The sequence below is a fragment of the Mauremys reevesii genome, linkage group 3 (genome assembly GCF_016161935.1).
Source record: "Mauremys reevesii isolate NIE-2019 linkage group 3, ASM1616193v1, whole genome shotgun sequence".
Classification (NCBI taxonomy): Eukaryota; Metazoa; Chordata; order Testudines; family Geoemydidae; genus Mauremys; species Mauremys reevesii.
In genome coordinates, this window is record NC_052625.1 from 111,838,536 (window position 1) to 111,861,759 (window position 23,224).

At 43.2% G+C, this 23,224-nt stretch overlaps 2 protein-coding genes across 2 annotated transcripts in view; one reads left to right on the top strand and one right to left on the bottom strand.

Annotated features, from left to right (window-relative positions):
* The window catches only part of MSH5 (mutS homolog 5), a 137,573-nt gene that overhangs the window by 23,521 nt on the left and 90,828 nt on the right, over positions 1-23,224 (top strand). The gene's annotated exons all lie outside the window — the stretch shown is intronic.
* AKAP7 (A-kinase anchoring protein 7) overlaps positions 21,649-23,224 on the bottom strand; it is a 164,827-nt gene continuing 163,251 nt past the window's right edge. The window contains exon 8 of the mRNA XM_039530143.1: positions 21,649-21,733. Within this exon, the coding sequence (XP_039386077.1) occupies positions 21,723-21,733 (11 nt within the window). The 3' untranslated portion in view covers positions 21,649-21,722. The remainder of the gene's footprint in view (positions 21,734-23,224) is intronic.

A 23,224-nucleotide genomic window follows, 5' to 3' on the forward strand; every position in this document is an offset into this window, starting at 1 on the left:
ACTGTATAGTCCAGGGCATAGGGTACTCGCCTGAGCATCTGCAGGTCCCTGTTCAAATCCCTTCTCCTCATCAGGTGGAGAGTGGAGTTGAACAGAGGGTGCCCCACATCCCAGGTGAATACACTAACCACTAGGCTAAAGGTTATAAGGGAGCTCCTCCTTCTCTTCCTGACCTCCCCTCCCCCACTGTTTTATGTGAACTTGCCTGTGGGCCCGATCTGGTAGGCAGCCTTTGAGCACACATAGTAGATTGGGCCCCACACTCAAGTTGGGCAGCTGAACACCTATCGTCCCCTGGTTTGTGAATTTCTAGCAGAGCCAGGCGTCTCCCTGCAGCCCAGACTTGGGTGTTGAACACCATGAGAGGGTGGGGCTTAGGACACAACCCTCTCATTGGCTAGTTTAGACGGTTTCCTACTCAGCATACTGGCTTTGTAGATGCATTCATTTTATTGAGAGCCAAGGTGCCTAACTCGGCTTTGCAGATCGTAATGGTATTCCTGTGATTTAGTATGTGCCTAAAAGTTAGGGCTCTGGGCTTCAGAGCTTGTTTTCATTACAGTATACCTCAAGTGTTGCCACTAGCCAGAGTGCTGTTAACACACACAAATCCCTAGCTTCAGTTAAGTGGTGCTTCAGTCTCTGAACTAGCTGGCCCATTGCCCGTGTGTGTGTGTGTGTGTGTGTGTGTGTATTAAAGCTTGAAAGCTGCTGATGCAGATGCTAATAATGAAGAGGGGGGCAAAGCTATCTTGCATGGCTAATCCAAGCACTCTGTGTAGCTCCAGGGTTGTTTTGAAATGTGATCGCTTTCACCTGAGCTAGGCTAACTTAAGAGAAGTTAACAGTGTAGGTGACTGGAGCTAACACTGCATGGAAGACCAGCTCTCAGACTGGGCATGCTACCAAGAATAAATTCAGCTATACTTGCTTGCAAGAGGCACTCTCTGCTTCCCAACCAGGGGCCACTTGTAAAAGCAGGTTCTGCAGTCTGTTAGAATGATGCCTGTGGGTGCTGCACGTGAACAGATTATACTTCCAGACCAGGAAAAGCCAAGGAAAACACCTCTTCCACAAATGACTCTGAGCTACTATGGATGAGGTTTTCTTTTCAATTGGATTCTTGCATTGGCAACAGCAAGGATCTTGTCACAGTGAACTGTTTTAATTGATTTGTTTGTAACATCGTAAAGATGTTAGCAAGGCAGAAATAATCTGAACATTCTTTTGGCTAATTAGATCACCCAGAACACTTTTTTCAGATCTGACCCAATTGGTCTAATCATGCTGTGATGCTAGACAAATGAAACCTCTGAAGTCAACTGGGAAAAAATAGCAGCCACATCCTCTTTGCCTACACTCCTACTGTCTAACAGCATCCCTTGGATGCTACTGTTTGCTCCTGTTGCTGGATTCCTCCTGGCAGTCCTCTTTGCTTGCCAAGAAAATAGAATTGTGTTGCCTGCTGGATATATTTGTCTATGGCATGTCTGTCTTCTGTTTCTGGTACTCTGCATGGCTTTCTGAGGCATAAAACTACTTACCAGGGAGACTAGGCACTCACAGAGACTTGATTCTAATAATGGGGCCTCTTCTGTCAGGTTCTGAGTGCCTCTGGCCTCCTCTACGTCTTCTGGTTTCACTGAGGCCTTGTCTACACTACAAGACTATTTCAAATCAACTTAGTTCGAATTTGTGGATTCGACCTTATGAAGTCGAATTTGTGTATCCATACTAAATACACTAATTCGAATTTCTGAGTCCACATTCACGGGGCCAGCGTCGACTTTGGAAGCGGTGCACTGTGGGAAGCTATCCCACAGTTCCCGCAGTACCTGCTGCCCATTGGAATGCTGGGTAGAGCCCCCAATGCCTGCTGGGGGGAGAAATGTGTCGAGGGTGGTTTTGGGTAAGTGTCGTCATTGAACTGTCAATCACAACCTCCCTCCCTCCCTCCTTGAAAGCGCCTGCGGGCAATCTGTTCATGCACTTTTCTGGTCAGTGACAGCGCGGACGCCACAGCACTGCAAGCATGGAGCCCGCTGCGATCATCGCCGTTTTCTCCTCCTCGCACTTTATCGTCCACCTCTTCCACAGTCAGCTGCTGAGAAATTGGGCCATTTTTCAATGGTGCTGCAAGCACTGGGGGACCATAGGGGACGTTTTACAAACATCAACGTCGGGTGGCCGGGCAAGGTTCATGATGCGTGTGTTTTCAGGAACTGTGGGCTGCTCAGACGCCTGCAGGAAGGTAGTTTCTTCCCGGACCATGAAATAACTGTTGTGGATGTGCAGATGCCTATAGTCATCCTCGGGGACCCAGCCTGCCCGCTAATGTACTTGCTCATGAAGCCCTATACAGGCGCCTGGGACAGCGACAAGGAACTCTTCAAATACCAGCGAGCAGCGTGACCTGTGACTGTTCAGTTTCTTTACAGAGAAGCTGAACCTGCCCCTGTTTCTTTACCCAGTTACTGTTGACTCTCCTCTTCGGTTACATACCCCGTTCACCCCATTACCCCCACTTCCAGCACACGTGTAAAAATAAAAGACATGTCCTATTATTACTTAACAAAGGTTTCTTTATTCATGACTTTTCGTGAAAGGGTTGAAACTGGGATGCAGGCTGTGCTGGGTAGGGTGTGCGGTGATGTAAAGACCACCTCTAAACTCAAGGAATGACAGGCTCCTGCTCCTAGAGCGGTCCGCAGTGCCGGAATGCTTCTTTCAACGGAGCCTGCCATTCCTCTTTATGGAATTCTGTGTGCGGGCGGATATGTGACCTTGTGGTGGAGGAGGACGGATACAGATTCCTCAGCTGCGTGACTCAGCGGTCCAGGACAAGGACCGCTGTATAAGATCTGTAACCGCCCTCCCCCGCTGCAAAGTCACATCTCCCCCGCCCACACAGATCCTGGAAACCACCTCCAAAAACCGACCAGGGTGCCTACTGACTGCACCGTGTGTGTGACCCGCTGCTGATCCTGCCCCCGTGTCTGTACCCTGGGAAAGGTGACTGTCCTATGCAATTAACCACCCCCTTCCCACGCCCCCATTCAAACACAGTCTTCTTTGAAAAAACATAACGGAAACAGTAATTAACAGCAAAGCATTTTTATTAATTAAGTAGACAGTTAGGGGATGGGACTGGGATTGGGACTACTGTGAGTGTGGAAGTGAAGGACTTCGGCAAATGTAGGGTATGAGAGCTTTTGGGTACTTGAGCACTGTGCTGTGGTGCAGTGACAGTATTCACGTCCCCGGCCGCCCCTCCTCCTGATTACTTTCGGTGAGGGGGGTATGGGACTTTGTGGCAGGGGAGTGTGGTTGCAGATACACTGCAGGGTGTCTCTGTCCTCCTGCGGTCCTGCAGAACATCCACAAGGCGCCTGAGCGTGTCCGTTTGCTCCCTCACTAGTCCAAGCAGCGTTTCAGTCGCCTGCTTGTCTTTCTCACGCCACCTCTCCTCCCGTTCGCTGTGTGAGCGCTGGCACAGAGAGACGGTCTCCCTCCACTGGCTCTGCTGGTCCACCTCTGCTAGGTAGCAGCCCATACGTTCCTCGAACATCTTGTCCCTTGTCTTTTTCTTTCGCCGCCTAATCTTTGCCAGCCTCTGCGAGGGGGATGCTGTGGCAGGTCTGGAGACAGTGGAAGCTGTGAGATGGGAAACAGGGAGTGAATTCCTTGCAAAGATACATATTTTGGCGAACAATTAACTGAGTCTAGCCTGTCTCTGTGAATTCTGGGTTGAGACCCCTGTGCCTGCTGGGGCACAAATCATTTTCGCGGTGGATTCTGGGTAAATGTCGCCAGTCATTCCTTCCTCCGGGAAAGCAACGGCAGACAATCATTTCAAGCCCATTTTCCCAGAATTGCCCTGGCATACGCCATAGCGTGGCAACCATGGACACTGTTTTGCCTTTTGTGTATGTCACCATATGTGTACTAGATGCCGCTGACAGAGGCGGGCCAGCAGCGCTACACAGCAGCATGCTTTTGCTTTTGCATGACAGCAGAGATGGTTACCAGCCATATTGTACCATCAACCATACCATAAATTGGTAATAAGATGGTAATAAGATGGGCATGGTTACCTGTCCTTTTGCACTGCACCATTTGCTGCTGTCATAAGTGCCCCTGGCCGAGCAGCCAGGGGCGCAAAAGCAAAAACTGGGAATGACTCCCTGAGTCAATCCCTCCTTTTTGGTATCTAAAAATAGAATCAGTCCTGCCTAGATTATGGACAAGTGTACTAGAGAACCACTGTATCATAGAACCAGAGAGCACAGCTGCTCTGTGTCCCATCCTGCATAAATTATGAGCTGTATGCTATTCACAGGGGGTGCTCCTGCAGCAACAACAACACCTGTTCATTCCGTTCTTACCCCAGCCTTCCTGGGCTACCATACCATTGTCCCCCCACTTGTGTGATGAAGTAATAAAGAATGCAGGAATAAGACACAGTGACTTGTTTGTGAGAAATGACTGGAAGGAAGCCTCCAGCTGCAATGATAGTCCAGGCAGGACATTAAGGAGTGTGGATGAAGGAGCCCATCATCCCTCTGCTAGTCCAGGGGCAATTGAATCTTTTATTTACAATGAAGGGTGGGGGCTGATGGAGCTCAGCCCCCTGTTGCAATGATGAGGACGGTTACCAGCCATATTGTACCATCAGCCATCAAAAATTAGGGACAGGCGCCCTTGATCGACCTTACTGATACTAGTCGGCATGGTTACCAGCCCTTTTGCACTGCCCTGTGTGCCAAGAGGCTGATGATGACGGATTTCCATCTTTTTGTACCATCAGCCATCCATAGCGTGGGGGGAGCAAGGATGTTGGTGTTGAGTGAGGCACCATCGCGTCTATCTGCAGCATTCAGTAAAGATAGGGTGACATGTAAAAGAGTCAACAGAGGATTGTTTTCACTTCTGGTGGTGGGTGGGGTGTGTGCGCAAATTGCCGAACTATGCCCTGACCCACCGCAGACACTGTGTTTGACCCTAGAAGCATTTGGAGCTCATCCAAGAATGCAAATACTTTTCGGAGACAGCAGGAACTGTGGGATACCTTGCGTCCTCATTCCCCCCTCCCTCCATGAGCGTCCATTATATTATTTGGCTTTCCGTTACGCTCATCACGCAGCTGCGTGCTGAGTCTGTGCTATGCCGTCTGTCCGTAGATTTTTAAAAAATACTTAAAAGTATAAAAGACCAGGCGTAACATTACAGTAATTACCCTAATTAGATGCAGGAGTCTCCGAGCGAGATCACCCTGAGGAGGGTCACTGAAGGAGATAGAGAGCGCATGCTGCGTGAAAGCTAGCACGAACCAGGGCCCGATGCAGCCGTGCTCGGGGAGGCAGTGCTCCCTGAGTTCCTCATGAAAGCCTTGCGCGGAAAACTCTGCTACCACGGAGCACCCAATAAGGCAGCTCTCCCCAGGAACCTCCTGCTGATGCTTTTCGATTAACGCAAGGAGAGCTTAGTGGAGATCTCCAAGGATGATTTCTGTTCTATCCCCATATCTAGAGAGACCTCCTTTTCACACAGTTAAGATTCCTGTTATATTAAGAATAAAAGTTAACATGGTTACAGCACTTACCGACTGCTCCTTCCCCTGATTCAGGGTCCAGGTTAATGGCCGGGGAGGGTTGTTGGGGGATCTCCGTGATGGTGATGAATAGATCCTGGCTGTCGGGGAAACCAGCGTTGTAAGCGCTCTCGCCTGCCTCGTCCTCCACAAACCCTTCCTCATCTTCCCCGTCCACGAACATCACCAAGGAACTGGCCGTCGACACTGTCCCATCGTCGGAGTCCACGGTCACTGGTGGGGCAGTGGTGGCAGGCTCTGTAGCGTCCGTTTGCCACTTTGATTTTTCGGTAGCCTTGTCTGGGGTCCTTGATTTTCACGCGGCGCTGCGTTGCATCCCGCCTGTATCCTCTGTCTCTCATGGCTTTGGAGACCTTCTCGTAGGTCTTCGCATTCCCTGTTTTGGAGCGCAGCTCCGAAAGCACAGACTCCTCGCCCCACACACCGATCAGATCGAAGAGTTCCCAGTCAGTCTATGCTGGGTCCCTCTTTCTATTCACAGATAACATGAACTCCTCTGCTGGAGAGCTCTGCATCGTTGCAGGTGCTGCGGAGCTCGCCCCGATGTCCAGCCAGGACGTCAGATTCAAAGTGCCCAGACAGGAAAATGAATTCAAATTTTCCCGGGTCATTTCCTGTGTGGCTGGTCAGAGAATCCAAGCTCGGACTGCTGTCCAGAGCGTCAACAGAGTGGTGCACTGTGGGATAGCTCCCGGAGCTACTAAGTTCGATTTGCATCCACACCTAGCCTAATTCGAGCTAGCCATGTCGAATTTAGCGTTACTCCACCTGCCGGGGTGGAGTACCAAATTCGAACTAAAGAGCCCTCTAGTTTGAATTAAATGGCTTCCTGGTGTGGACAGTTGAGCGGTTAGTTCGAATTAACGCTGCTAAATTTGAATTAAAGTCCTAGTGTAGACCAGGCCTGAGAGTTGGGTTAAGTACCTTGTGGAATTGTCCCAGTTAACTGCACATTTTTTCCCATGTGTTTGACCAAAACTGTATGTTCAAGATTACAGTTGGAAATGTAACCATTCAGCAGTCAGGAATTTAAAATGTGTGGTGCCCATAACAACCACAAATGCCCTTCCTTTATGCATATGTACTGTTTTATTTTGTATTGCTGCAAATGCTGTTAGATTTATGCCATTATGTAAATGTTGGGCAGGCAGTGTTGAAATTCCCAGTTTTGTAAGGTGCTATAGAAATCCAGAAGATTCTCCTTATTACTTTTTATGAAAATGTTTCACACTGCTGTGAAAACCTATTATACTTGTAGTACAGGGGTAGGCAACTATGGCGCGTGTGCTGAAGGTGGCACACAAGCTGATTTTCATTGGCACTCACGCTGGCTGGGTCCTGGCCACCGGTCTGGGGGGCTCTGCATTTTAATTTAATTTTTAAATTAAGCTTCTTAAACATTTAAGAAACCTTATTTACTTTACATACAACAATAGTTTAGTTTAGTTATATATTCTAGACATAGAAAGCGACCTTCTAAAAACTTTAAAATATATTACTGGCATGTGAAACCGTAAATCAGAGTGAATAAATGAAGACTCAGCACACCACTTCTGAAAGGTTGCCGACCCCTGGTGTAGTATTTCCTTCTGTTCCTTGAAGCAATTGTTGGATACAATGCCGTTGCTATGTCTTCAGAGATCTGAATGTTACATGTATTATGTATTCTCATTAAATGTATTGATGAAATTGTTAAAAGCCTACAGAATTGTTGTTCATAGTTTCTCTCTATTTCAAGGAGATATATATAATATCCTATTATGGAGTTAGGGAAATATTCTGAATGAGGTAAATAAAACAAAGGTAGATGCTTTTTTAGAATCCTTGTCTCTGCAGCCACATAATGTATTTCCGCACTATTGTTGCAAAAATGAATGCCAGCTACAGAAGAAGTGTCAGATATCCAGAAGTGGGACTGTCCCAGAGTTGAGGCAGTACACTGACTGACTGTTTTGGATTATAGGCAGTATGTGGTATTATAAAAGGTATACCAATTATTTTTTTAACCAGTTCATCCTACTTGGCCTGTCTTCCTTCAGATAGGACACTTCTTGCTTGTTTATCTTCCCACACCCTCAGGTACACAGGGCATCCACCAGTTTTCCACCATTTATTTCAATCTTGTGCTGATCTGTTCAGGTTTGAGTGTCATGTTGAGGGATCTGGCCTCTTTCTCTAATGCTCTGTGTAACGTTTTTCTAGGTCACCCTCTTTTCCTATGGAAGTTGTGTTGGTGGCATCTTTAAATCCTGTCCAAAATATGTCCATCGTTGTCTTGTACCATATTTTGATGCTTTAGATTGGTTTGCTCTATGTAGAATTTCTGATGTTGCAAGAAACTTTCCCAGGGACTCTGAAGATCTTCTACAGGCATTTACTTTGGAAGAAGTTGATCATCTTATCAATTTCTATTGTAGATTTCCATGACTCTGCTCCATAAAGGAGGACAGACATGATGCTGGTGTTAAAAATTCATATGTTTGTGAGTTGGTGCCAGGCAAAGCTACTTTTCCAAATCTTTTCATGGTTATGAAAATACTTAGCTGCTTTTGATATTTGTTGCTTTGTTGTCTGTCACTATCATTACATGCCTCACTCCCTAGATAGGTAAAATGACTTACTGTTCTTGTTTCTTTGTCCACTGTAATAGTTAGTTATGTTAAAGGTAATAATTGGAGATATACCAATCTCCTAGAATTGGAAGGGACCTCAAAAGGTCATTGAGTCCAGCCCCCTGCCTTCACTAGCAGGACCAATTTTTGCCCCAGATCCCTAAGTGGCCTCCTCAAGGATTGAGCTCACAACCCTGGGTTTAGCAGGCCAATGCTCAAACCACTGAGCTATCCCTCCCCCCACTGATAGCCATATATTTTTGTCTTCTCCTTGTTGATGAACAAACCAACTTTTTTTTGCTATATCTGTCAAAAGCTGGGTCTTTTCTTCCACCCACTAAGCAATGTGTTGAACCAAGCAGGTTACTATCCTCTGCAAAAACACGATAATCCTATTGTGCTTTATCATTTGTCCATAAAATTCCTTGGTTGCCTTCTGTGGTTACTTTCCTCATGACATAGTCAATGACCAGTGCAACAATATAATATACCCTTGCCTTACTCCAGTTGTCACTGCAAACCATTGGCTGATGTCACCATCTCTGACTGCACAGTTGCAATTTATTGTATAGAGTTAGACCCTTGATGATTCTAATTATTTTTGCTGGTTTTCCATAATATATCATGATTCTCCAAAGACTCTCTCTGTGTATACTGTCAAAAGCCTTTTGGAAATCTAAAATCTCTCACAAGAGGTGCTTGCCATTCCACTCTATAATATATCTGAGAACAACTGTATGGTCTGCATGGGAATCAATAATCTAAAACTTGCCTTAGTCTCTCAAAGTTGACAGTCTGTTTGTTTCATGATACATTCCAGGATGATGATACACATGATTTTCCCAGGCACTGAAAGTAATGCAATTCCTTTCCAGTTATTGCAGTTGATATGCTCACCCTTTTTTGGCAATTCTACTATAAGGACTCTTTTCACTGGGTCATTTTTTTCTTTTCCTTTATCCTGTCAAAAAACACAAAAAGTCTGGAGGGCTATTTTGTCATTTGATTTAAACATCTTGCCAGTAATGTTATCTCCAGCCGCTTGGCCATATTTTAGTTTACTGTTGGATTTTTTCCTTTGTAATAGCTCCTAAATTGTATTCTAGTGGTAGGTCTTCATCATGTATTTCTAGTAGTTCACTTGGGCTTGGTCTATTTAAAACAGCCTGAAAATGTCCTGCCCATCCTTTCCTTTCTTTTTCTTCTGTACTAAATCTTTCCATTTTCATCTTTTAATGGAGCCTTCAGTAGTGCTAAAGTTTCCTTTTAGCCATTTGATTATCTTATACAGGATTGCAAGATCACCTTTTTGGCTAGCATCTTCAGCCTGTTGACATTTTCTATCAATATATCTTTTTATATCCCCTAGCACTGCTCCTTTTTCCTCATTGCCTAGAGCTCTGTATTCTTGCCACTTGCTTATCTCTTCACATGTCTTAGCATTCATGAATTTTTGCTTTACTCTTCTCACTTCCACTGCTGCCCAAGTGGCATCGCTATTCTATTCTTCCTTTTTAGATTTTGTTATCTAGAAAGTGCAAAGACAGTTCTAATAGCACTCTCACTGATGTTTTCCTACAGAGTATCCATGTCCTGGTTTACTTCTGTTAACTCCATTAGAACACCAAATCTGTTTTTCAGTTCAAGCTGAAAAGTGCTTTTGGTGTTCATGCATGGTCTTCTTTTAATCTTCTTCATCCTCTTTAACTTGATCTTCAGTTTAGTGATAACAAAGATTATGGTCCCTGCCGACATCTGCTCCCCTGTACCCATGTACATCTGCCAATGAGCTGCAAAACTTCCTTGAAATGCAAAAATATCTCGTGTGTGTGTGTGTGTGTGTGTGTGTATATACATATATATTTAAATACATCTGGGGAGTTCGTTGTCACTTTATGGATTTCTTTGAGGAAATGTTGTTCACACAGCAAATTTCTACTAATCATTCACCATTTTGGTTCACGTTCAAACTCCTGCTTCACTTGCCCATAACTTTATCCAACCATCATTGTTTTACTTCCTACCTTTGTGTTTAAATTACTCAGTCACCATATCCAGTTTTGGGATCTTGGTTAATACATCTGGTAACAAATCATAAAAAAGCATATTTTTCCTCATTTGGCTTTTCATTGGTTGGTGCATAGCATTGTGTGACTCTTAGTTTGAAGACTCTAGTTTGAAAGCAAATTCTAATAATTTTTTCACTGACTTATTCCCACTCAGTCAGTGCCAGTTCTGCTTCATTTGACATTAGGATTGCTCTGCCAGATTCATGTTTACCATCCACATTCCTGGAGTAGATGATGGCCTGATTTGTTTCTCTAAAGTACAGTTTGTTCGAACTTGTTCATCTGCATTCTCTGATTCCAAGGACATCAAGAAGGCATGTATCAATTTCTTTAAATACTCAAGAAGTTTTAATAGCTTCGTAGATTGTTCTCTCATTCCAAAATCTGATGATTATTGATCTGACTTTGAGCAAGGGAATTTTCAGGACATGGGCTTCTTTATAGGTTTGACCAATGCCTGTCATATTCTTCACATGAAGTTTATCTCTTGTTTGAACCTGCAGCATACCAGTATGGCTTATGGTGTTTGTGTGTTTTTTGTTTTTGTTTTTTTTCTATGGTGGGGTTACCAGACCCATGCACGTTCTTAGGTCCATGGCTCTTTATTCATCATTCAGAACTATCCACATGTGGACGTTTCCCGATTTGCCACCCAGTGAACACACTTGGTAGCTTCGGATGCCAAAAGCAGATAGAGCAATACAGGTTTTTAATGGTTCCGTTTCTTTCCTATTATTGGTAGGAAGCCATGACTCGACCTACCTCACCCCATAACCCTATGCTTCAGAGTGGGGCTGGAGCACATAGAGGAGCCATTGGTACAATCCTAATGAATGGCACAGAGTGCTCACCATCTGTTTGCCCTGGAGAACTCTGGGGAGATGCCTTCTGAAGTAGTCTCCTTAGGTGGTTGGTTCCCAGGGCAGGATGCCCCGCCCCCGTACACAGTGGGGTGTGTAAATCTCATATGCGAGCTCTAATTTGTTTGGCTAAGAATTCACATTCTTTTTATATAGGGTTTTCTATCCATTTACTCAAGAAATGTGAAACCCACCATGGCTAAATAAGCATTGCTCTACTACAGTGGTGGGGAACCCTTTTTTCTGTCACGGGCCATTGACGCACAGAAAAAAAATCAATCACGGGCCACTCACAAGTAAAAAAAAAGCAACTTAATTTAGTTTAAATTAAAAAAAAAACTAGAGAGAAATATAAAATGTTCAACTCACCTGCCAAGCTGGGCATGAAGGCTTGGGACTTGCCCCTGCAGTGGGGCGAGTTGGTGCTCACAGCTCCAGCCCCGGGGGGGGGGGGGGGGGGGGGGAAGTGCCAAAACTTGCTGCGGGCCAGATGAAAATAAGCAATGGGCTGGATCCGGCCCACAGGCCACCCCTGCTCTACGGGTTCAGTGAACCCATCTTCCTGTAGATACAACTAGCTCTTACTCCTCTGTGGTCTGAGACGAGGAACCGCTGACTATATTACAAACACACAGCCAGACTTACTGTACCATTTTAATCTTTCTTTTAATGAGGATTTTTTTCTTCTCTGCTGTTCACAAAACATGCACTGCACTTTCCATGGCAACTACCACATCATTAGACACAGATACATCCCACGCAACAGTGTTTACTACAAGTAAGAAATGTTTCCAAGAAAATTCCTTTCTGTAGCTGAGAGCCAGCAGGAAGGTGCTAACACTCTTCTCACCCTGTCATGTTTGTCCCTCAACCCACAGACAGAATTCTTGGAGAATGGGAAAGGTCTCAGAGGACTGGCAAAGGGCAAACATGTATGGTACCTGTCTTTAAAAAGGGGGAACAAAAAGGAGTTGGGGAATTATGAACTAATTAGCCTAACTTGGATACCTGGAAAGGTACTGGAGGAAATTATGCAATAAATGTGTAAGCATGTAGCAGATAGCAGGATTAATGGAATAGCCATCATGGATCTGTCACAAACAAATCATGCACAACCAAGCTAATTTCCTTCTTTGACAGGGTTACTGGCCTAGTGGATGGGGGGGGAAGCAGTAGACATGATATATCTTGATTTTTATAATGCTTCTGATACAGTCGAACAGTCCCACATTCTCAGAAGCAAACTAGGGAAATGTGGTCTAAATGAAATTACTGTACGGTGGGTACCCACAACGGGTTGAAAGACCACACTCAAAGCATAATTATCAATGGTTTGCTGTCAAACTGGCAGGGCATATCTAATGAGGTACCACAGGAGTCTCTCCTGAGTCTGGTACTATTCAATATTTTCTTTAATGACTTAGATAATGGAGTGGAGAGAGTGATTATAAAAATTGTGGATGATGCCAAGCTGGGAGGGGTTGCACGCACCCTGCAAGACAGGATTAGAATTAAAAACAACATTGACAAATTGAAGAATTGGTCTGAATTCAGCAAGAAGAAATTCAGTAAAGGCAAATGCAAAGTATTTAACTTAGGAAGGAAAAATTTATGCACAACTACAAAATAGGGAATAACTGGCTAGGCAGTGTAATGCTCAAAAGGAGCTGTGGGGTATAGTGGATCACAGATTGAATGAGCCAACAATGCAATGCAGTTGCAAAAAAACAAATAAACCCCAGAATGATAGTAGCTGCTGGCCTGTGCTGTTGCTCCGTTCCCGAACCGGGGCCAAGGGTGGAGTGAATTTAGGACCAGCTGCCGGCACCCACCACAGCCCAGCAGTGGCTCTGCTCCTGCCCCCACCCCCAGGCTCTGCCCCTGGCTGCAGCTCTGGCCCCAGACTCACCCCTAACTACGGCCCTAGCCTCAGCCCCCTTACTCTGTCCACCCCCTGCTCCAGGCCCCAGCTCTGGTGGGGCATGGACAGGGGCAAGTTGGGCATGCGACCCTCAAGTCTGTGGACCACTGTCTGAAGGGCTGTTCTAAAAGGACCATGATCAATGGTTCTCCAGATCCATGCAAGGTATGACAAGAAGTAATGGACTTAATCTGCTGTAAGGGAGATTTAGGTTAGATATTAGGAGAAACTTTCTGCTGTAAGTGTAACCCACACATCTTCTGGGTGTGGTGGTCCGTCCCAGCTAGTGGCACTGAGACCACTTAGAGAGAGAGAGAGAAAATGAGTCTGCTCTACAGCCTTAGCTAACACTTAGTTGGCTTTTAGCTCATGCGGTAGAGGCTCATGCACTAAGCTCTAGTGGTCCCCAGTTTGATCCCAGCAACAGGGGTCTGTCAGCCTTACATAAGGGTAGTTAAGCTCTGGAATAGGCTTCCAAGGGATCCCTGCCATTGGAGGTTTTTAAAAACAGGTTGGACAAACACCTGTCAGAGATGATCTAGGTTTACTTGATCTTGCTTCAGCACTGGGCTTGATAACGTCTCAAGGTCCCTTCCAGCCCTACATTTCTATGGTTCTATACTCTTCCTTCAGCACTTGATCCACTTAACAACATATAACACTTGATCACTGAACACCACAACTACTGTCAGAGCAGAGAACTATATTGGAACTCACTCATATTTGGCTCAGTCAGTTACAGTAGAAGTGCTCAGCTGGGCAGTTCATTCCATCTCCAGAACAAGAACATAACAAACTAGCCTGAAAGGGGTAATTGGGTTTTAAAGAGTCCCGCTTCTTTCTGTTCCTGAGGAAAGAGCAGTGCTTAATTTGTAATGAGAGGTGCCAGTGCACAAGCAATTTTTTTTATATATTCATATCTGATGCGGCAAACCCAGAGGTTCTGGGACTAGGAACTGCCAAGCCTAGAGGTGCCAGGGTAGAGCTCTGGGAAAGAGTTGGATCAGTTGAAAAATCTAATTAATATAATATAAAAGTGCCTAAGCAACTTTCACTGAGATTTGTGCTTCTAAATCATACAGGTGCATTTGAAAAACTCAGCCTAAATTAGTAGTAAAAGCTATAGGACACATTCTACCCTTGATTTTTGTGCAGAATGCCTACTAACATGAATGGCTTTTGGGTGAGATGCATAATTTAGCACCTGACTGAGGTGGCTGTAGTTATGAAGTGGGATGCCTTTTTCTGTCTACTGCACCTTTACATTTAAAAAACCAAAAAAAACCTGTGTCCATGTGCAGTGACAGCAGCCAGTTTGTTCAGTGTTGTGTCTACCTGTTCAGAGAGACTGATACTGTGCTCTCTGTTGTGCATCCTTGACTTTTGTTCTTATTGTTTTCTTACCAACATCCAGTAACATCCTAATGTAAGGGTCTTGTGTTAATCCAGGTAACATGGCCAAATTCTAGTGCTGCCTCTTGCTTGCCTACAGTTTCAGACAGATCCAGTATTCACTTCCTAAACCAACTGTATACTGTTAATCAATTGCTGTGTTCAACCCCAAAGGTAATATGCATTACCGATGTGGCCAGAATTGTCCCTCTGTGCCTGTACACCATGCTAGGGTGTTGAAACTTAATATTTATCAAGTGCTTTGAGACCCATGGATGAAAGGTGCTAGAGAAAGCTCAAGTATTTATTCATACATACATCCTTCTGGACTTGAGGGCTGCTATAACGCATCTAAAATAATGAGTTTTGCTTTCTGAGAAATTACCAACTCATAAGGTCACAGAGGTGAACAATGAATCATGAATGTATTCACTCTGAATATTATGAACTCTACTGATCCAGGCAAACACACGGCAGAGAGTTTTATTTGCTTCATAAATGAGTACTCGACTTGCTCAAGTAGCTATAACAAATGTTGGTTGCTGTTGGCAGAATGAATGTAGCATTATGCCCCAAGAACAGTGATCGTCCACTCTCCTTCATCTCTAGTTTTTCCATGAAATGTCTGTCTGGTGGCTTCTCCTGTGAGATAAGGCTCTGAGCTCTGCTGACACTGCTGTCATTCTCCCTCTTTCTATTTGCAGTGGCACTGGCAGAGTGGCACACATCACCTCTTGAAAAGATGCAGTGTTCACTGTTTTCTCAATTCATTGAGTTCCTTGACCCTCTTCTTTCTGACACATGTGAAGTGGTCCTGGGAACATGACAGAGAGAGAATCACTCTGTTAGTGTAAATAAGAATTCAGTATAAATAATCCAGGCTGTAGCCCTAGTATTCTGGGACAAAAGCAAGCCATAGTCCTGGTTCTCCACTGTTAGGTGGGGTATATAGTTGCTGCTGTGGGGGTGGAATCAGCAGATCTTAATAGGTAGCATGTGTAACATTTAAAGCATAATACAAGATATTTCAAATGCTAGAGGATGTTAAAAACTGGAAAGAAGCAGAAAAGACTGCTGCTCAGAAATAACAATGTGATCGTTTTTAAGACTATTCTGAAGATAGGAAATTTAGGCCATTTAAGACACAGCCCTAAATGGAGGTGGAGTTGCACTGCTCCAGTGGGAGCATCAGGAGGAATTGTGTCCTTGCACACTCTGCACTCCCCTGCTGTGAGTGCCAGGAGAGTGGGGCCATAGTTTCTGTCACGTCAGTTCTGCGTGGCTTGTTCCTCCTGGAGCATGAGCATGGAACAGTCCCTTAATGGCAGAGAGTCCAGAGTGCAATTGTTGCTGGCCCCTGAAAAGGTCCCTTTCACTTCAATGGGAGTTGTACTCATGTAACTGAAGGCAGAATTGAGCCAGGAACACAGGGGAGAATGATAAAGCAGCTAAGGGGATACAGCAGAACTGACTGCTTTTGTCTGCATGGATTTTAAACATGGGAGACCTAAATAAGTAGCTTTTTTTTTTTTGCTTTTTTTTTTTTCTGTCCTATACTACTGTCATCATAGGACTTCACAGAAGGTAAAGGCCAACCAAGGTGTGAGAGACATTTACTACCACGTTGGGACTAAATAGAAGGGAACTGTATTGCCAACCAACAGATTCACAAAGGTTGGTGTAGAGTGTAAGGATGTTCTCTAACAGTGTTTCTCAAATTAGAGGGCTTGCCTGCTTGGGGAGGCAGTGGCCTGTTCAAGGGAAGGGAAGGTGTGACTCTTCTACTGACCAGTCAAGAAAACAGTTACTTTTTCCTTGAGATTCACCAATATAGCCAGCAGTTGGACACTGAATGTCCTACAAGGTTATTGCCCTGTCTGCATGTTTTAAAATAAGTTGCCAATGTTCTTTAAGAATGAGCTTTTTATCCTTTATTTACATCAGGGTTGGCTATGAATGTGGCTCTTACTGCACTTTCAGAGTAGATTTTGTCAGAGTTGCAACACATGCCCGGATCTTTTTCTTTCTGTATAACAATTCCTAGAGTGCATTATTCATCTTGAGAAACTGGGGATTTTCAGTGATGGAATATTTATATCTCAGCTCTAGATGGTATGGTTGGCCTGATTATACTAACATAATAATCTTCCTTTCCCCACCTGGATTAGGGGGTTGTGACAAAGATGTCACCCACACACACACACACACACACACACACACATCTGTTTCCTGGCTTCAGCCACATGACTTGGGCCAGAGGTACTATCACATGACATGGGTCAAGGTTACAAAAAATATCTACCCATGTTACATGGCAGATGACAGTAGCCGCTAACTTGAGTGACTGACTACTGTAACTGTGGTGATGTGAAACTGATTTTTTTTTTGTTGAATTAAAAATGCTCCACCGGACATATGCTTATTGGCCCCTGTGCTTGTTTGTGAGCTGGCAAAAGAAGAGACTTAAGAATTGTTTTTGATTCTGTGTCTTCCTGTATTGACTGCTAACATGTATCTTGTACTGCACGTATACAAACAACGTAGGGGGAAAAAATCAATAGAAAACAAACATCTCATGGATAAACACTGCTGCCTGCTTCCCTGCTTCTCAGCTCTCAATGAAAACCAAATCAACAGAGCTTCAAAATACTGGCAAACCTACAGCAAAGTAGGAAAAGGCACTTGACAACTCATCTCCTCTCTCTCCTTAATAGCAGGTTTAACTTTCCTCCACACTCAACTCTTGGAATATTGTTTAAAATGTAATTTAAATCCTAATCTGTCATCTGGCATCTGAGAGGCATTTAAAGTCACTTCATGGTCTCTGTGAGTGATAGAAAGGACCAAATATTTATTTTAAATACTTGGATGGTCATTGAGATGCCAGCCATTACAAAGTTGCTATCTGCTAACTGTTACCACATGGTGAGATGCCAGCTATTTGCTCTCTTACGTATTGCTCTCTCTGTGTATAGTTCTCTATATGTCAATGAATCTAAATGTATTTGGTACGTTGGAATATAGTGACAGTTGTTAGGCACATCTCTGCTGCCATTCCCTCAAGTTTTCTAATTGGTATGCTCTTTCTTCTGTTTTCTTCTCTTTTTAGTTGATGTCTTCCATGCTTCTGAGGGGGCCATGCTTGTGATGTCACCCAATTTTTAATTTGCTACGTGCTCAAAGTATGGTGGCCATGTTGGTCAATTAGCTTGTACTAGAAGTCGGGTGGGGGGTGGTGGGGACTTTATCATTTAATACTTATTTGGAGACACTATGGCCCAGTGTATAGAGCCCTGGACTGGAACTCAGAAGGTCTGGATTCTATACCTGACTACCACTGGCCTGCAGGGAGAGCTTGAGCAAGTCACCTGTAAAATAAGCATAATGATGCTGACCTCCTTTGTGAAGAGCTATGTGGTATTTAATTAAACTGTTAATTTTTCTAAATGCAATGAATGTGACACCTTTTTCTTTAGATGCACATTCACTCATAAAAGGAACTAGTGCTTTAGAGCCAGACAGCAGTAATGGAGAAATAGCAAGTGACTGGATTGAAAGTGAGTCTTTGAATGAAAAGATGCAATGAAGTGAGAACCATTACTGGGTTTTTCAGGCAACTAAATCTGTGCATATATTTCCCCATTTTAATAAGCACACACTAACAGATCTTCAGTTATTATGTGAACATGCATTCAATATTCTTGAAGTCTGTCATGTTACATTTTGTGTGTATGATGCCGTCCGATGAAGGTATCCTAAGACAACCACTAAGGGTCACCTAGTGACTACAGGATCTGAGGTATTCCCTTGTGTGTCATTAACCCTATGTTCTTCCATAGAATAACAAAATGCCTTTCTACAACCTCCTTTACAAAATGGTTCTGGGCACTGCACTAAATAGCTACAAGGGTTCCCAATTTGTTTTATAGTATGGGACGCCCCTTAGTACCGAGATTGTCTTCTGGATGGCTTCCCTCCCATTTGCAATCACATACCATCCTTGTAATGCACTGCTGTAATTGTTACACTTGGGAGAGTAGTATTTATGTATTTTTAGCTGTTTTCAGTGCAGTTAAGTAAATTTTCCTTTGGGGGGGGGGAGTTAATCACGTCCTCTCTCTTTTCCCATCAGTTCTGTTTGTCTCAGCCAGAACTGAGGAGAACAGCTCTTTAAAAATGACCTGTGGTCCCTTGACCACAGTTAGGAACTTTCTAATGGCATTTTTGTCAATTTAGTTTAATCCCAAAATTTTGGTTTTGACACAGTGAGTTTTTAAAAAAGCTAATATAAATACTTTCTCGATTTTTAATAAAAAATCAAAAGGAAAACAGGTTTTATTTTAATCATTCCCCTGTAGTACTCTGAACTCCTAAACACCATTGTTCTCAACATTAGTGGATTTATAGTTTCATCGGCCATGCTGTGTGAAATGTACAAAAAACAATATAAATGTTGAGAAGTAAATTAGATTTTCAAAATTTCCAGTTTTAATTATCTAAAGTGGTGTTAATTCTCTTAATACACAATATGATTTTTATTTTTACTATCTCTTGAAAGAATAATAATATTACACAGGAAACACACGAGAAACATAAGACCCTGTAGGCATATCTTTGATTAATGCTGCTTTCAGGGTTCTAGCAACAGATCTGCTCCTATATTCATATATAGAAAACAAGATAGCTGGACTTGTATTTAAGATAAGCATATTATTGTCCCAATCCTGCAAAGACTTACAAACCAAATCAGCGGGACTACTCACAGTGCATAAAGTTAATCATGTGCATAAGTCTTTGTAGGATCAGGACCTGTCAGTTAATTAGCCAAGACTTAGCGGTGCCAGGAAACTAAGTAACCTGTTAAATCACCAGGATATGAAATGGATAAAGATGGCCAGCAGGACAGGTAAAGCTGTGGCCATGGAGAGAGAGGTTCAATGAAAGAACTAACATTTGCAGCATGACCACATCAGATGGCAAAGTAAAAGGTTTTGCGGGGAGGTAGGAAAGGGGTGTACTTAGAGCTACTGGTCTCCAGGGTCAAATGGAAAAGAACAGCAGCAAATACCCAGTACTCTCAGTGATGGGCACATAAAAGTAGATAAATGAAAGGAAACAGTGATCATGGGTGATTTATTTTACCCTGACCGAGTGGAGTAATAACTGCAAATGAGCAAAAGAAAAGTGTATGTTTCTGTAGGGAGATTAGACAGAGCAGTTTCTCTATTAAACTACTAAAAGAGAACTGGATACATTCACGGTGGTTAAGTCTATAAATGGTTATTAGCCAGGTTGGGTAAGGAATGGTGTCCCTAGCCTCTGTTTGTCAGAGGGTGGAGATGGATAGCAGGAGAGAGATCACTTGATCATTGCCTGTTCGGTTCACTCCCTCTGGGGCACCTGGCATTGGACACTGTCGATAGACAGGATACTGGGCTAGATGGACCATTGGTCTGACCCGGTACGGCCGTTCTTATGTTATGTTCTTATGTAAGAGCAGTATTTGTTTTGAATGGAATCTGACTTAGAAGGCAGAAAAACCGTTCTCTTCAGACCAAAGATTTGTAAAGGAGTGCACAATAAATCGAAGACACTTCCCAACTCCAGAAAACATACTGCGGGAAAGGAGGAGGCACAGTAGGGCCCCACCAAACATGCCATTGCATGGGTGCATTCCAAATCAATATGCTCTTTTGCTCAAGCCAGAGATGGAAGGGATTTCTCCAAGGAGCAGGCAAGAGCTCTAAAAATATAGAGCATCCATCTATTAGGGGAACTGTACTAAATGTATTCTGAAGGTTAGAACTGCGAATTTACAATAAAAACTAAAGCCAACTGAAAAACAATCCAATTGTCACTATATACTGTATCCTAATGAACTTGTGTTCCATCTCTCCTGGCTGGAATTAGAACAGCTCAGCTATAGCTCATAGGTCTTGTATTCCCAACAGATAACTGAATCTTGTTTAGCTCAGTTAACAGGGGTCTGCTATTGGAGCAGGGTGGTCATAGTTCTGTCCATCTGAAAGTCTAAAAAGCTAAGGAATGCTGTGGAGTGACCCCCATAAAGTCTTAGGTGGCTACATTTGTTAGCATATATAGCAGATTTTTTTTTAGAGCATATTGCACTGAGATAAATTGGCATTAATGCCATGTAATGAATGGTGAAACTGCGGCAGAGAGGCTAAATGACTTGCTCAGAGTAATGGAGTTCCAGTGCCAGGTAGAACTCCATTTCAGGTTCTCAGTCCCATGTTAAACAAAGTACTTTGAACAAGAACACTTTTTTCTTTGAATGAATGTCACTCAGGAGAATTGATATAAAATAGCCCTCATGCCCCACAGCCATACTAAGGGATTTTTTAAAATAGAATGTCAAAAAGAAATGCCCCTTTACTTGAAAAGTGAGGAGGAAAAAGCAAAAATCAATAAAGAATGAAATAAACTATTAAACAGTTAGATAGACTCTGGCCTCGTTTGTAATACCAGAGGCTAATTTATTACATTTAAAATTAGATTCACTGGGTTAGGAGATAGTAAGCATACAGATTTAAAACTCAGGTTTGTTTCACAAAGGTTAGGAGCTCTTAAAATACATGAAGCTTCCTGACCAGATAAACCTGTGTAGGTTTTTGGGGTTTTGTTTTTAATTAATTTGTTTTGTTTGTCTTTTGTACAGCACTATTGAAAGGAAAGAGAATTGACAAAAAAGTGAGGGAGTGAACAAGTCTGAAAGGAACAAAAATCCTCGGCCTCAGACTTTCAGCAAAACTAACTGAAGTTAAGCCACCATTCTAGGAGTTTTGAGAAACTCTTGATTTTTATTTCCATTGTTTTTCATTTTTGCCCTCTTCTGCCCTTTGTACATCCTGTTGGGACTGAAAGTGGAGGATTTCTGTGTGAGGCTGTTTTATAGTATTTCCAACCCATATGTTAAAGCTGTTCTCATCAGAGTTCCATCCTGGTTTTGCAAGCCCAAGAGGTTCTGACACTTAAATAATTTTCAAATTTAAAATTGTGCTGTTGGTTCTTTATCTTATACAAACTGCCCAGGGTTACTCTTCGTTCATGGTAGTTGTGATGACTGTATCTATGAAAGTAGTATGGAGCTTCTTGTTTTCTGTGTACTATACCTTTATATCTTAAGCATTATCCCTATGTTGAGATTTCAGCCATTTTTGTTCTTGGAACTCAGCACAGACTGTTGGAGGAGATATGCACTGCATGCCCTCTCATGGAGACTTTACATTTCTTCTTTTAATATTGATCTGTGTGCATAAAACCAAATGATAGCAGCATGTGGTAAGGTTGGGTTCTGTTGATGCACTGACATATTGAAGTCAGTGCAGTTATGATGATTTACACAGTTGAGGTTCTGCCCCATAGTGCTGTGACATTGAATTTTGAAATAAAAGGCTAGCATGGGTTTGTAGACCTGCCACTCTTGCTTCCATTAAGACCCAGTGCCATGAAGGTTCTCTGCATTATGGGTCTGATCCTGCACCATTGAAATCAATGAGAGCTTTGCAATTGACTATAATGGGTGCAGGATCAACCCCCTGTGGATGAATTCCATCCCTTGTATATAAAGTTTACAGAAACCCTGAATGATTAGTCCATATATCATTCCTTGTGAGGCATTAATAATGTACAGACAGAGATGTGGAATCTGATTCTCTTGAGAATCAAATATTAATGAAGCTCAATGTTTCTTCTGAATTAGCACTACTACAGTAATACCATAATTAAGTTTGAGATATATGCAACTAACACATCAAGCTTAAACAGGAATTAACATATTTGTTGCCTGAAAAATGGTATAGAACCCAGATGGCACAAAATGATCTACACAGATAGAAAATAGGCAGCTTTTCTTTTTGAGAGCTAGCAAAAAATCCCATATAACAGAATGCTAACTTTGCACAATAATTCTGTAAATGTATAGAATTTCTTTCCTTTTGCTTCAGTCCTACATCTTTCTTTTTAGCTTTTATTTCTCATCCTTTCCAAACTGTATATATCAAAAATGATAAAGCCTCTGAAATCAAAATCCCTCTACAACTTGGGGGGGATCTGTCTATGTACAACTAAAAAATTCTGTAAAAAGTGACAGAGTCCTGTGGCACCTTATAGACTAACAGAGATATTGGAGCATGAGCTTTTGTGGTTGAATACCCACTTCGTCAGTAGCATGGGTATTCACCCACGAAAGCTTGTGCTCCAATATGTCTGTTAGTCTATAAGGTGCCACATGACTGTCACTTTTTTACAGATCCAGACTAACAGGGCCATCCCTCTGATACTTAAAAAAATTCTGGTTGGTTTTATTAAATTGTTAAATCATTGAATGCCTCAGTATGTGGCAAGTCAACCATGAGTTAACAGGATCCCTGATATGTATTGCACCTCTCCCTCCCTACCACTAATCCTTTCCAGTTTGGAAGAAGCTGCAGAGCAAATGAAGGAAGTTCTTCACCTTAATGACTGGGCTCTGGTTGAACAATGGGTATGCCAGGGAGGGTACTGAGCTGGGAAAACCAGTTCTACCCACGTGGTCTGAAGGAAGCTGGTAGCTGAAGAGTGGAGCGCGCGCGCGCACACGCGCACATACACACACACGGTGATAGTGCTCATCTTTAAAGACTCGGAGGGATTCAAACAAAGGAAGCTTGAGCAGGAGAGAGCGACAGAAGGGCATGCTTTCATAGTAGAAGGATTATTTTTAACTGTGGACCAGCCAAAGGAGGAAGCTGGCAGTG